The sequence below is a fragment of the Solanum tuberosum genome, unplaced genomic scaffold (genome assembly GCF_000226075.1).
Source record: "Solanum tuberosum cultivar DM 1-3 516 R44 unplaced genomic scaffold, SolTub_3.0 scf00150, whole genome shotgun sequence".
NCBI lineage: Eukaryota > Viridiplantae > Streptophyta > Magnoliopsida > Solanales > Solanaceae > Solanum > Solanum tuberosum.
In genome coordinates this window covers 323,954-339,295 of record NW_006239073.1, presented here as the reverse complement: position 1 = coordinate 339,295, position 15,342 = coordinate 323,954, and the positions used below count along the sequence as shown (strand labels likewise).

At 33.5% G+C, this 15,342-nt stretch overlaps 2 protein-coding genes across 3 annotated transcripts; both read left to right on the top strand.

The window, feature by feature from the left end:
• The first annotated feature begins 3,339 nt into the window (after nt 1-3,339).
• Nucleotides 3,340-11,219, top strand: LOC102600272 (transcriptional corepressor LEUNIG_HOMOLOG-like). 2 transcript variants are annotated; one of them, XM_006352634.2, is made up of 19 exons: nt 3,340-3,590; nt 3,813-3,857; nt 3,958-4,060; nt 4,291-4,388; nt 4,566-4,675; nt 4,795-5,090; nt 5,218-5,293; nt 5,397-5,508; nt 6,599-6,648; nt 6,743-6,988; nt 8,331-8,405; nt 8,639-8,860; nt 9,051-9,189; nt 9,270-9,376; nt 9,624-9,773; nt 9,977-10,132; nt 10,228-10,347; nt 10,481-10,678; nt 10,824-11,219. In XM_006352634.2, exons 3-19 carry the CDS (start codon nt 4,029-4,031, stop codon nt 10,965-10,967), a joined length of 2,331 nt encoding a protein of 776 aa, XP_006352696.1. In that variant the 5' UTR covers nt 3,340-3,590; nt 3,813-3,857; nt 3,958-4,028; the 3' UTR covers nt 10,968-11,219. The 2 variants fall into 2 exon arrangements, with proteins under 2 accessions (XP_006352696.1, XP_015166518.1); XM_015311032.1 differs by lacking the exon at nt 3,813-3,857.
• A 1,709-nt stretch (nt 11,220-12,928) lies between these two features.
• Nucleotides 12,929-14,585, top strand: LOC102599938 (caffeic acid 3-O-methyltransferase-like). The gene is made up of 4 exons (XM_006352633.1): nt 12,929-13,326; nt 13,529-13,839; nt 13,994-14,058; nt 14,289-14,585. Exons 1-4 carry the CDS (start codon nt 12,929-12,931, stop codon nt 14,583-14,585), a joined length of 1,071 nt encoding a protein of 356 aa, XP_006352695.1.
• Nucleotides 14,586-15,342: the final 757 nt, after the last annotated feature.

Below are 15,342 nucleotides of genomic sequence, written 5' to 3'. Positions count from 1 at the left end.
CATAAAAATATTATAAATCACAATAATTAATAACTTCAAACATTTAAAAAAAATATATGAAAATTTGGATGACTCTCCAAATTTCATTTGTGTCACATAAATTGAGACAACAAAAATAACATATATTGGGTCCATTTTAATTTATTTGTCTTTTTTTTTTTGGGTTTTTTTTTATTTAAAAAATGCGTAAAAATACTATAAATTATGATGGGGTAATATAGTAATTTCAACAATAACTAAGAAGATACAAAATTTTACTTATAAATCACTTTCTCTGAATGCATTTTATGCCTTTCATTCTCAGCTCTTTCTATTTAAAATACTATAAATCATGATAATTGACAACATAAAATATTTCAAAAATGTTGTATGTGGGTAGTCTAATTATGCCTTCAATAGCGTCAAAGAAAGTACAGATTTGTGATAAAAAAAACTTATTCCTTTATCAACGCAAACAATCGCTTCAAAAATTCCGTTATTAGCCCCAAAACATACCATTTATATTATTGGGTCCGTGCATAGCACGGACAACATTATCTAGTACATAGATAAAAGAAGGGTTAACCTCAATTCCATTTTTGAACGAAGTGTGAATAAGAATGTTTACTTTTAGTTTCTTTTTTGATTAAGAATGTGTACATAAATTAATTAAATTTCTTCTCTTTGGCGCCGCCAACAAAATAGAAGCGGTAAAAATTGACCAACGCCGCACAAATTTGTCTTCTTTTTATTTTATACGTACGGACGAAGACTACAACAAATCGGAATTCCAGTCTCTGTGAATTATTTTTTTCCAGTCCAGGTGACCAAATCAGCTTTCACGCGCAGCTGAACTAATTTCTGGGAGACCTCATAAAATTCTTAATCACTTCTTATAAAAAAAGTTAATTTACACTAAACGGAATAATATGACACTTAATTTCAAACATATTCTAATATCAAATACTTAATCCTGCCTTACATCTCAATAACATAATTCAATTTTGATTACACCCCTAACTATATATGAGTTTGAGAAATAAAACATGAAATAACTATAACATGCTACGTGTCATTTCTTCAAAAGTTTATAAATCGAAAATGAAAAGTGAAAGAAAGTATAATCTGATATGATACTTATAGGCTAAATATATTGATGGTCCTCAAATTTGTCAATTTAATATTTCGGTTAAGAAGTCTAAACTAACAATTATATCTATTGATGAATATTTAAGCTAACAATACTACTCACATTTGGGTGCATAAAAGACTTAGGAGTATTATTTATGTTTAAATAGAAATAGAATCTAGGCATACACCAAGAAAAAAACGAATGCATTAAAATGCGTAGCTCCTCTATTTGATAAGGGACACATTTTTAGGTTTTAAAATGTGTGAATAAAAAATAAAGAGTTGTGACTTATTAAAAGGGTTGTGACTTTTCCGAAAAGTTGTAATCTTTCCAATAAGGCACAATAAGTACTTGTTCATACTATCCTTTATTTTCTATAATAAAGGGGTTTCTTTCATTTTTTCAACAACAAATTTTACAACTTCTTCTTTTTATACATAAAGAAATTCAAGTGTACTTTACTATTGTTTAGTGGTTCGCTTTCCGTGGGCTCATTTTTCTTCCTTAAAGAAAATATTTTCAGGTTATTTTCTGTTTACTGATTTTGAATTTTTTTTGTTTTGATACTCTTAAAATCTCTGTTCCTCACAAAATTTTCCGAAGTTTCTGTTCTACATAATTTAATAGTAATACAGATTAACAACACAACTTGTTGAAACAGAAAATTCAACCATAATATCAAGAAAACCAAAACTTTTGAGCCCTCTGGTCAAGATTATTGTAGCATCTTGTTTGAAAACATCTTCAATTTCCAGAAGTAAGCATCCGTCAAACATCAAGTTATATAAATTGGAACGGAGAGAATAACTTATAAAACTATATTTGAATAATTACAAGGTAATCCAGCATAATCTCCATATTTTTTCTTTTCCTTCTCATATCTTCTGCAAAGGGTATGAATAATTTTACTAATATAATTCAATTTTGAATACGACTCGATGTATGAGTTTAGAAATATGTATAGTCACATCATGATACTTAATAGTTAGGTTAAATATATTAATGGTCCCTCAAACTTGTCAATTTAATTTTTCAGTTAAGATGCCTAACTAAACTAACAATTCTATCTATTGAATATTTGAACAGAAAGTCAAATTATATCTACTGAACACATTTGGGTGCATAAAAAAGGTTTATTTATTTATTTTAAAAAATAGAATCTAGGCATGCAATTATGTGTTGTGAAAGTGACAATTAAACAGTTTTATGTTACACATGTTTTATCAACAAACATAACAATCTGAACATTGTCCTACATGATTACATGTGTGCCTTTTCTTCTGTCACTAAATCACACAAAATGATAAAATGGATTCCTTAATATTTGAGGGTAACCTATTTTAAAATAGTTGTTTATTCTTTTACTCTTTTCGCTGTGTCTTAATCTATATGATATTTTTCGAATTTCATGAATGTATATTTGAAGGATGATCGCTAAAGGCGAACCCATGACTATATTTATAACCCCTTCTGTTTAAAAAAAATTGAAGTAACACTTTAATTTCAGCTTTCTACATAATATATTGCACACCACAAGATATTTTGATATATTTGACATTAATTTAAATTGTGTGCTAAGTCAAAGTAGATTATTCTTTTTTAAACAAAGGAAATATTATTCATCCGTTCCTATTTAATTGTCACAATTTTAGGTTTCACTCCCCTTAAGAAACTAGGTAATTTTACCGTTGCATCCTTATTTAGTGTTCTCTTTAAGTTCAATTTTCAATAAATGAACATGAATTAATTTATTTTGATTCATGAATGCATATTTTGATAAATTCTTAAGGATAAAATAAGAAAAATAGCAGGTATGAAATACATTGATTTTATAAAATAACAAATATAAAAAATATTTATTTTCATAAGAATGACATGCAAATAGAGACGGAGATTTTTTGTTTCTAAAATTAGGCATAGTAGCTTACTAGGGATCTCAATTTATAGACTTGTAGCATGTAACTACTTCCCGATAATGACCTTACCTCTTTAATTATACTCTCACTTGCGCTTTCTCCGCGCGTTACACTCTAAGCACCGCTTTTTTGCTTACGTAAATATTGTCCCCACTTTACCCCTTTAATCGAACCGAATCACCGAACCAATTTCCCCGAACCTAATACCCATCCTAATCAAACACAAACAAAAAGCCCATCCTAACCTCAGCTTCGGTACCTTACTTGACAGCCTGTTTTGCTATTTTCGGCTTTCCCCTTCACTTTGATATACCCTCTTTTTGTTTCCATTTTTCCTTTCGTTGAAGCTCTTCTTCTTCCTTGTGAAGAGAATCTTTTACAAGCTTATGAATGGTGAATTTTAGAGAAAAAAGTGTTGAATTGCTTATGATAAGTATCTAAGTTTATGTTTTAATCGTTGATTAATGTTCGGAAAAAGTGTAATTGATCGGAGGTTTTGTGCGAAAACTTGATTTAGCTGACTTCAATTGGAGCTGTTCTACTTGAATTACTGTTTCTTTCAGGTAGTTATTTGGCTCGAGATTTTTTTGTTTGTTTGTGTGTTGAGCTTGCTGAGGTTGTGAGCTGATTTGTGAATTTGTGAATTCGAGTTTGTGATAGTGTTACTGTGTGATTTTGGAGTTGAGAATTATGAATTGATGAAGATCTTACCTTTTGTTTCATCAATTTTGGTTAATTACGGTTGATTTTGTTTGAATTAGGGTTCCTTTTTTTTTTTTAAACAGAGATTTTTGTTGAATCAGCAATGCTGGATTTGATCTTCATAATTGGTAAAATGTTACTTGATGAGAATCATTTCGGTTTTTAAACCTGTATTTTCATTTTAATTGATAAATTTGGTTTAACTGTGTTTATGTTATTATTGTGTAGCTCTGTGATTGCTGTGATTACTGGTAGTTGGCTGCGTGGAATTTCCTGCAGGAAGTGATCGAGTGAAAGTCATGGCGCAGAGTAATTGGGAAGCTGATAAGATGTATGCAACTTCTTCCTGCTAGTCAGCTCATTTTAAATTTTCAGTTTCTTTGTTAAAAACGTCCAGCATCCATGTTTCACTACCAAAGATTAAAAGACTGTGTGATTAAGTACCAAATTCTCAAATATAGTCAGAAGAAGAAACAGAAATTTCCAATCTTTTTGAAGTCCCTAGATAAAGAGTACTAGTGTTCACAGTTATGATGGAATTGGTTTTTGTTGTCTTGATAGGCTTGATGTTTACATTCATGACTATCTGTTGAAAAGAAAGCTGCATAATTCTGCAAAAGCTTTCATGACGGAAGGGAAGGTTGCTACGGATCCCGTAGGTAATGATGTTCACACATTCTCTACATGTTGAGTTCTATTAATTCTAATTGTTTCTATGTATATCATCTTATCTCTAGCTGTTTCGCTAGTCAATCTGCAGAGTGGTTCATGCTTATTCTCCTTTTTCATAACTTGACACATTTGAGGTGTTTATAATTTGATTTGTCCTTTTGTAGCCATTGATGCACCTGGAGGGTTTCTTTTTGAATGGTGGTCTGTGTTTTGGGATATTTTCATTGCACGGACAAATGAAAAACATTCTGAAGCAGCAGCAGCGTACATAGAGGTTTGTTGAACTTACATGATGTGTCATTCGTCGCCCTAAATAACATTAGACGTAGTTCTGTGGCTTTCTCTACTTATAACCAGGCTTAAGTACCTTGTTTTGTTTGATTTGAACTCTAGACACAGCAGATGAAAGCAAGGGAACATCAACAACAGCTACAGATGCAGCAGTTGCAGCTCATGCAACAACGAAATGCCCAATTACAGCGAAGGGATCAAAATCCCTCCCTTGGTGGTCCTATAAGCGCTATAAACTCTGAAGGCGGCATGATGGGGCAACCATCTGCTAGTGTTTTGGCCATGAAAATGTACGAGGAACAAATGAAGCACCCTCATTCCTTGGACTCGGAGACATCTTCACCTCTTATTGATCCCAATAGGATGGCGCTTCTCAAGTCTGCATCTAATCATCAACGGTATGAGTGGTGCAAGATTTTCTTGCCACGTCTCCTGCATTTTTTGCATTACTTTAGGTAGCCTCTATTAATTTGTTGCATGCTTTGTCTGAACTTCTATACCTGCATTTGTTCTCTGTTGATTCAGCCAGTTGGTACAAGGTAATTCGGGTAGCATGTCTGCAGCATTGCAGCAAATGCAAGGGCGCCCTCAGATGGCTGCGGTAACTAGTTGAACTCTTACCTCAGCAGACAATATCTACTTATTATTGGGTTTATTTTGTGTCTTGGACCAAGCTCAGCTCAATATCCTTGGAAAATATGTAGGATATTAAAACGGAAGTGAACTTGAGTGGTACTCAGAAATCTTTGCCCATGGATCCTTCATCAATTTATGGGCAAGCTATTCTACAGTCGAAGTCGGGACTCAGCGGTGCAGGTACTGTCATCTTGGTTGCTTAGCACCCTTCGTCCACCTACTCAACTAATGATCTCTAGTCGTAAAACATTTCATTTTTTAATGTAATCACATGGAATGAGTTTGGCATATTATCTAATTTTATCCTTGAAAGGAAGCATGGAGTTCTCTTAATGAACTCTTTCAGTTCATATCTCTGCAATGCAGACATCCTTATGAAGTGTGTTTTTTACCATATATTTTCCCATAACCATTTATGGCATTCATTTGCCGTAATCTGAACTCTTTCATTCTTCCATTTATTGGCTACCAGACAAATGGATATTCCTCTCCTCTATGGTAACTTTCATGAATTAAATTGCTCTTTCTCTTTCCTGTACAGCAAGTTCTAGAAAGATTAAAACTTCCACTTTTAGAGGATTGGCTCAGGACTTCAGATATGATTATTTCCATCTTCAATCTGTTCCAAGTTCAGTCACATATAAATAACATAACTAGTGCAATACCTGGCACCTACATTTTTGCCTCATTGCATCCCATTTTTGGCATAGCTGATTGTCCGTGATATCCATGTTAGTGTTTATGTAGATTTTTGGAGTCAATTCCTGATTGTGCTCCTTTAACTGGCATCATGCATATTTTCTTACTAATATTTCTTGTTTGTTACTTCTGATTCTTTAGCATTCGTAGTGGACATAAATCTAGTTGTCACTAGTGGAATGTTCTAGAGCCACTGCTGTTATGGTTTTTATTTATTACCTTTTTAATGTGACCTTTCGGAAAATTGTCTGGCATATCAAGCATGTGTGTTTAGCAGAAACAGTTGGTGCGAGTTTAGGTAGATTTTTGAGTGATATTCTTTGTGGGCATCAGTAACTAGTAAGTTCTTTTCTGGGTATGTTGTTATTGTTATCTTTTTGTTGGTCTGTTTATAGTGGATTTCAATTTTGAGAAGTTCTGTGTTTCTCTTTTTCCAATGCTTTTGGTTCTTTTTTATTTTTGGGGGAGGGGAGGTATTAAGGTGGGGTGGTAGTTCTAACTCAATTTTGTTGATGATTATATTGGCGGCCACTTGGGTAACTTGTCCTTTCATTTTCTCCTGGTTCTTTAGGCTTAAATCAAGGTATGACTGGTTTACCATTGAAGGGCTGGCCGTTAACTGTAAGTTACTAATAATTGCTTTCATTTTTTTAAAAGTTGAATTTCCACAATTTCGATATTAATGTTTGGCTGCTTTGCTCATTGATATTGTCAGGGAATTGACCATTTGAGGCCAAGTGTTGGTTTGCAAGTACAGAAGCCCAATATACAGAACCAAAATCAATATCTTTTGGCATCACAACAACAGCAGGCTCTTGCACAGGCTCAAGCACAAGGTAACCTGAATTCCCCTAGCTATGGATATGGTGGATTACCAAGAGGTAACTTCAATGCAAAAGATGGTCAGCCACCGAGAAATGATGGATCCATATGCTCTCCAGTACAATCAAATTCACCGAAGGTTAGGTCTACTTTCCTAGAATGAAGAAGAGTACCTGCATTGGCTAGTTATGTTTTGCATTGTCCATTATGCAATCTTAAAGTCTATTTGTCACAGCGAGAGCGCATGGATTGTTTTCCTCTTAGATCCAAATTTTAATGCATTGTTTAGTGCAAAGATCATTTTTAACTGCGTTTTCCTCAAGATGCTTGTATTTTGTTCCTTTCTAGAGCAGAAAGGAGGAGACAGAATGCTATTGAAGCTTGACTTTGAAGGCAATGCATGCCAATTTTGAGGTCGCTGAAGCCAATTAACTAAAATAATGAGGAAATTGAGTAGCATAAGCTGAATCATGTTGGGAAGTTTCCTAATCTGGACTATAAATTTTAAGAGAGACAGAGAGAGATTCTAAAGTTTCCTTTTCTTCTTTACTCATCTGGAGGGTAGATCAGTTCTTAAGAAGACAGCAGATTATGGGAGCGCCTGATGATATGTTAGTTTGTTAGTAATAATAAAGTAGGTAATTGAAGGGATAGTGTTTTCCTTGCTATCTCTTTCCTTGTCGAGGCTTATCCGTGAGGATTGTTAGGAAGGCGCTACTGGGAAACCGTAGTAAGTTCTCTAGAGTAAGGTGGGTTGACGTTAACAGTCCTTACTTTCCTGGTGCATTGGTAGACATTTACTTCAACCTACCTTTGGAGAACAAGCTAGTCCCCCCCACCCACACCCAAAAAAAAGAAGAGGAGAAGACAAACTACCCCTAAACTGCAACGGAGACCATTTAACAAATGAGTAGCAGGCTGTGCTTTACTGCCTCCAGATTCTTAAACTTTGAACTAGCATATAGTTCACCAAGCCCTCACCTTTGCCGTTTTCGGATAAGCCTTTTCCATGTTATGACGCAAGAACAAACATTGCAGACTAGTGGAAGTTTGTAACGAAGGGATTCTACAAATAAATGTTTCTTGGTTCTTAGTCACTGAAGTGCCAGGATTATATATCAAGGCTGATGGCAAGTGAAACTAATTATCAGAAAATTGAGGCCTAGATCTCAACCAAAATGCAATGAGACATTAGCTTTTGGCTAGGTATTAGCACTTGCTTTACTAATGGATTGTACATCTTTCAGTTTAATTGGCACCATTACAGCTGTCTTGAGCAGTTGACATGCCTTAGCCTTGCAGCTGTCTTTGAGAGTGCTTCTTAAGTTGTTCCTCACTGGCTTATTGTGTGTGATGATATGTACGGTTTTTAAACAGTGCTGTGTCTTTCTGTAGATTCAGAGAGGCTCTTGCAATTTAGTTGTGACGGGTAGAATGTTCTACTCTAAACTACTTGTGTACTAATTACTTGTCTTTAACAGATGAAAATGGCCCAAATTCCACAATCCTCCTCTCAACAGGACCAGTTGCAACAGCAACAGCAGCAATTGCCGCAGGTTAGCTTAACCAGATAGAGTTCACCTCTGATTTTATCTTTGTTGATATCTACCAACGACCATGTCCGCGGAAGTACTTCTAACAATATAATTGTTTATCTTGCATGTGGCCTATTATCTTTTTTTCCTCTTCATGTTTCTAAAATTTTTATTTAGTTTTTAGAAAATTTAAGTTACCTTACTTATCAAAGCCAATGGAAGTGAAGTTTACCTATCTATCTCCTGTGATTCAGAATGGCAGAAAAAGGAAGCAACATTCGTCATCTGGACCTGCCAATAGTACTGGCACCGGAAATACTGTTGGCCCTTCACCAAGCTCACCAGCATCAACTCATACACCTGGTGACGGGATGACTAGTGCCAGTAGTCTGCAGCAGGTCGGCAGTGTGTCAAAAAGCATGATGATGTATGGAGGAGATGGAACTGGTGGTATAGCATCCTCTACAAATCAGCTGGTAAAACTTAATTGTCTTTCATCCACATTTTTTGTATTTTGCACTTCTGAGCATGTTATATTTGTAAAGAAGTACTTAGTTATCTTATAGCTTCCAGTAGCTTTGATGAATAAGCAAAGTTTATTAGTTTTTTATGTGTTTTGAAGTTAAATTTGAGATCATCTCCAATATGCCTTTATCTATCGTACAGGATGACTTGGAGACGTTTGGAGACATTGGTTCCCTGGAAGATAACGTGGAGTCATTTCTATCAAATGATGGGGGAGATGGAAATATCTATGGAACAATGAAACAAACTATTACTGAGCACAAACCCGAGTCTTCCAAAGGTGATAATGCGAGTTTGACTTGTATAAATGCTTTCTCTGTTGTTTTTGTTGCCAATTTACTAAGAGGTTAAATATGTCAGGATTCTCCTTCGGTGAAGTTGGTTGTATACGCACAAGGAATAAAGTCACTTGCTGCCATTTCTCATCAGATGGAAAGCTGCTCGCTAGTGCCGGACATGACAAGAAGGTAGAAAGGCACTTCCATATAATCTAACATCTTTAGCATATGGAGATAATTGGATGCCTTTTAATGAAATTCCTTTTTACTTTATCAACAAATGGATCAAGTGTTTCATTTCATTCCAATGGTGGATGTGCTTTTCAGTGGTTAAATCTCCTTTATACTTCACTAGTGACTGAGCATTTTCTGCCGCACTTTTGTTTTCACTAAATCAGTTGTCCTTATAAGTTCTTTCCTCCTGTGTATTTATCAGGCTGTTCTGTGGAACATGGATACCTTACAAACGGAGACCACCCCAGAAGAACATCAATTCTTGATTACAGATGTCCGCTTCAGGCCTAATTCAACTCAGCTTGCAACTGCTTCATTTGATATGTCTGTGAGATTGTGGGATGCTGCCAATGTAATTGTTTAGACATTTTCTGCTGAATAATTGTTTAATCGCCATGTTGAAGCAGGCCTTACCTCTAGTCGCTTACAACATGACACCTATAGTTCATATTTTTAGATATCCGATTGTCATGTATTGTTCAACAATACCAATCTATATTTTTTTACCACATATTCTCACTCAAATGATCCCTTGTCGAATTTATTTTTTTGCAGCCTGGCTACTGTTTGAATTCATACACCGGGCATTCTTCTCATGTTATGTCGCTGGATTTCCATCCGAAAAAGAATGATCTATTTTGTTTCTGTGATAGCAACAATGAGATTCGGTACTGGAGTATTAGTCCATTCTCATGTACTCGAGTGTCGAAGGTTTGCCTTTTAGTATTCATTATGTTCTTTAATTAATTTGTTGTAGTAATATTCCTATGAACTATCTTCAAATTGTCTCCTCTCTCTATTTGTAGCAAGGAGGCAGTGCACAAGTGAGATTCCAGCCAATAACTGGTCAGCTGCTGGCAGCTGCATCAGATAAGGTGGTCTCAATCTTTGATGTCGAAAATGACAGGCAACTGCAGTCTTTCCAGGTTGATCTTCAATTTCCATTGTGTGGTGGATTACATCAACTGTTACTTAAAAACTATAGATGTTTCTGGCACTTTCATATTTCTGTATGTTCCAACCATAATTCCTCACTTCCCGAGATAATTGTGTTTACAGGGACACACTGGAGTGGTGAACTACCTTTGTTGGGATCTCAATGGTGATCTACTGGCATCAGTAAGTGAGGAGTCTGTCAAAGTTTGGTCACTGAACACTGGTGATTGCATCCACGAGCTAAGTTCAAATGGAAATCAGTTCCACTCTTGTGTATTTCATCCTAGTTATTCAGCTCTATTGGTGATTGGAGGAATGAGGGTAAATATTTGTTCTCCTTTGCAAACTCTATTTCTATCATTCCTATTGGATTTTATTCAGAAAATTTACCCAAATGTTTACACTTACAACAAATCTTGTTGTCTACAAATTTACTGATTCTTGTTCCGTGAATCCATGCCTACAGTCTTTGGAGTTGTGGAACATGGTTGAGAATAAAAGCATGACAATTCCAGCACATGAAAACATAGTCGCTGCTCTAGCACAGTCACCAGTGACTGGAATGGTTGCTTCTGCAAGTCATGACAGTTCTGTGAAGTTATGGAAATAAACTAGAAGAGGATTTGATACCGGGATATATATGCTCCGCTTGAGGTGTTAGGGAAAAGAGTCTATGTTGTTGTAGCGTATTGTTATCAGAAATATCAATTTTTCTGCTTGTTAGTCGTCACATTAGAGTTTGGTTTGCTTAAAGCAAGTTGAGCATACTGATTGCTGAGCAATGGTCCGGTAGTGTAATAACTTCTGCAACTGTTCTCAGTGATTAACAACTAATAATAACATGATATAAGTTTCAGCCTATTTCGGCTGTACGTCACCTTTAGGGAGACCGATTTCGAGCTCTTCCTAATCAAAACAACACAGAACGTTGCCTCTTTTATTCCTTCCTAATTTTTTTCTTTTAGTTTATAGCAAAAATGAAAAAGTTAGTGAGTAGCTGGGAAGGAGCAAAGGGTACCTGAGGGTTTGGCAAGAAAAATGTAGGGGTAGGGCTGCCGGGCATCATCTTCAGATAAAATACTGGAGTAGTACATATAGCAAGTTAGCAACTAGTAGAGTAGTAATAATTATACACCTTTCGTCCTCTACCCTTATCAAAGGTCGGGAGTTTGAAGCTCTAGAAATTTTTTTAGAGAATTTTACACAAATCTTATAGCGTTAAGAGTTAATTATATTTTGTCCCTACTCTTTTTCAAATTATAAAAATCTCTTAAATTTGATGAAATCCAAATATATCTCAAAACGTTCCGATGTATCACATTTCGATTTCGAATACATCTCTCAACGTCTCAATACATCATGTCTCAATTTCGGATACATCACTCAACGTAAATTGATATATTGCGTAAACCGATGTATTTGACCGCAACATTGCGTAAAGTGATGTATCCGAGAATAGGAGAGAGGAGGAATTTTTGTAATTTTTTTCAAATGATAGGAAATTTTAAAAAATATGGTAAAATAAGTTATGTATTTATGTAATTTTTCCATAAAATAAATCTTATTGAAAGCGTCGTCTCCAGAATTGAGCCTCGTTGCAAATTTAGTTGGCCACCAATGCAAATACTGGACATGATTGGGTGGGAAAATAAAAATAAAATAAAGTAAATCTAAAGGCACTTTAATTTAAAATATATCTTAAATATGGCGGAGAGAGTAAAATTTTAAGTGAAAAACTTACATAAATACTACTTATAATGTTTGTATTAAATGAATATACAAATGCATAGCAAAAGAAAACGTAGGGGCAAGACAAGTGAACGAGTAGGGGAGGCAGAGTGACCACCCTCTTAAGAATTAGAGTAGTACTAACATATAGGTAATTAAATTTTTGGAGAAAAAATTAGACATGATGATTGCCCTTAGTTAATACTAAATGGCTGATCTCTTCTATATAAATTTTATAATTTAACCATGGTTAAACTGTATATACATATATATTATCACAAAATATTATGAGCAATGATCTATATATAGGTGTAAGGTGTGCAAGTAAAATGATTCTCAATAACTATGATCAATACTAGCTAGCATTTTTTAAAAATAATCCATTTGTTGTTAAAAAGAATTAACAACAAGATTTTATTGTTTAACTATAAAATTTATCCGTTACTAATATTTTTTTAATTATAATATCATTAATAGGAGGAACACGGATATCTTTTAAAAAGAAATGTAATAGCATTTTGTTGAAGTGGGGATAAAAGTTGAATGACAACACAAAATTATCAATTTTTTTGCAAATTAATTATTTTTAGAACCAGAAAAGTAAATTCTGCCTAACAAAACCTTAAATACCTTCATTAATCAAGTTGTCAAAATATTCGGCCGCACATAATCCATTAAATAAATGGAATTAAAAAAAAAAGTAGTAAAAAGTTTCACACTCTCTAGCTATATATATATATATATTGTATGAAGCCCATGTCTTAAAATTCATAAGTTTAACTTTAATTCTCTCTAAAAAAAAAAAATAGATCGAACGCCTTTGAGTTATTGTTATTTCAAGAAATGGACAATATTGTTATATCCAGTGAAGAGGAAATTTCTATGATGAAAGCTATGCATCTTCCTTGTGGTTTATTCCTTAACATGGTATTAAGAGCTGCCATGGAACTTGACTTATTTGAGATTATAGCAAAATCAACTACTCAAAAACTATCTTCTTATGAAATTGCATCTCAAATTCCCACAAAAAACCCTAATGCCTCACTTGTTCTTGAAAGGATTCTAAGGTTTCTTGCTAGTCAATCTTTTCTCACATGCAACATTACAAAAAATGATGATGGAAATATTCACACATCATATAGTTTGACTCCATTAAGCCAAAGTTTAATCTCAGATAAAGATGGATCATCAATTGTTCCCTTATTACTACTGAATACTGGTCCAGTAGGTGTTAATGCTTGGTAAGATTTCATGTTTTCTTTATAGTACTCGTGATTTCATTATCAGGTCATTTGAAAGATAATTGCACGTGACCATTTATGAATAGTGAAAGTAATTATAATAGTAGCCTGAAAAAACAATAATGTAGTATTTTCGCCGGTTGTCCCCTTTTTTGTGACAATGGTTTAGTAAATATTATAACTTTATTTTTTGTTTGTTAAGGTTTCATTTGAAAGATGCAATATTAGAAGGTGAAATACCATTCAACAAGGCTCATGGAATGCATGCATTTGAATACAATGGAAAAGATAGTAGAATGAATGGGGTTTTCAACAAAGCTATGCAAAATGTCACTTGCATTGAAATGAAGAGAATTGTTGAGTGTTACAATGGGTTCAAAGGAGTAAAAGAGATAGTAGATGTGGGAGGTGGACTTGGAATATCATTAGCTTCTATAATTTCCAAATATCCTAATATCAAGGGTATTAATTTTGACCTATCTCATGTCATCAAAGATGCCCCTATTTATGAAGGTAACTACCAATACCCTATAATTAATTAAATTGAATAAGGGTCATTTTCTTGTGTTAGTCCATAATACAATTTATTTTTTAAAAATTGTTATGTACATTTAATTGATATTGAAAGATGAAATTAAGCTTCAACCACTCTTGCTTACCATATTAGGCATAGAGCATGTTGGAGGAGACATGTGGAAGAGTATTCCTCAAGGAGAGCTCATCATTTTGAAGGTCAGTATTTTTGTTATATAGATATTATATACTAGTATAATATTATTTCTTAATAGTTATTTTCTATCGTTTGGATATAAAAGAATGATATATTTTTATAATTGAAAGTCAGTAATTTAACTTTAAAAATATATTGGAAATTCTATTAAAAATGTCCACATTAATTAGGAGTCGTTTTGCAAGTACATATGATCTAGCAATCTCTGACTTGATAATAATAACAAATGTAGGCAGTACTTCATAATTGGGATGATGAAGATTGTGTGAAAATACTGAAGAATTGTTGGAGAGCTTTGCCAAAAGATGGTAAAGTTGTTGTAATTGAAAGAATACAGCCAGAATATCCAGAGACTAATCTTCTCTCTAAGCATTCATTTAGTTTTGATATATCAATGATTATATTTCATGGAGGCAAAGAAAGAATAAAACAACAATTTGAAGATTTGGCTAAACAAGCTGGATTTACATCTCTCAAAGTTGTGGCTCGAGCATATTATTCTTGGGTCATGGAATTCTACAAGTATTAGTTTCCTATTTTTAAATAATTTCTGCTTTAATAATACTCCTTGTGTTCCATGTGGTATCATTCTGATTTCGAGAGTCAATTTTTTAAAATTTGATCATAAACTCGGACATTGAATCTTTAAATATACTGGAATTATCATTTGGATTGTTACATATTGTTTCAGACTATATTGCATTATATTCATGTATCGTATGATTCAAAATGTCATACATCAACAATTTAAAAGATAATTTAAAAAATAAAAATAAAATAAAAATATATATATATATATGAAGTAAAACTACAGAAAAAAGGTATGGAGAAGCAACTGAAAGAACAAAGCCCCTCTTGGTTTACTTTCCTAAATGTTTTGTTTGAATTGAGTAGGATCAAATTTTTAGTCTTTCGTTTATCGTTTATTTACTTTTTAAACGTATCAATAAAATGGGTCTGGCCTAATTTTTTTTAAAAATAAATATAAAAAGGTAGAATAAAGAATAAAATATAATTATTTAATAAAAAGTAAGATACAAAATAGTGGAAAAAAAGAAAAAGAAAGGAAGAGAAATAACAACGATATCTTTAATAAGTAATATCACATACTAAATTTAACAATAAAATACAACAAATTTAATTAACGATTAAAATAAATATTGTATTTAAATTAATAACACAATACCATAGGTAACAACCATCCAATAAGTGAAGGAGGTCACTTTCATATTTTTAATGTTTGGTAACAAAATATCATAAAATTAATTAATGACTTCGAACTTTTT

What these genes read in the sequence shown, in the direction of transcription:
- LOC102600272 (XM_015311032.1), top strand. Translation starts at nt 4,029, where the DNA reads ATGGCGCAGAGTAATTGGGAAGCTGATAAGAT. An exon ending in GTCGGGACTCAGCGGTGCAG is followed by an intron (nt 5,509 to 6,598) that starts GTACTGTCATCT and finishes CTGGTTCTTTAG; the next exon opens with GCTTAAATCAAGGTATGACT. An exon ending in TGAAGGGCTGGCCGTTAACT is followed by an intron (nt 6,649 to 6,742) that starts GTAAGTTACTAA and finishes TGATATTGTCAG; the next exon opens with GGAATTGACCATTTGAGGCC.
- LOC102599938 (XM_006352633.1), top strand. Translation starts at nt 12,929, where the DNA reads ATGGACAATATTGTTATATCCAGTGAAGAGGAAATTTCTATGATGAAA. An exon ending in CCAGTAGGTGTTAATGCTTG is followed by an intron (nt 13,327 to 13,528) that starts GTAAGATTTCAT and finishes TTGTTTGTTAAG; the next exon opens with GTTTCATTTGAAAGATGCAA. An exon ending in AGATGCCCCTATTTATGAAG is followed by an intron (nt 13,840 to 13,993) that starts GTAACTACCAAT and finishes TTACCATATTAG; the next exon opens with GCATAGAGCATGTTGGAGGA.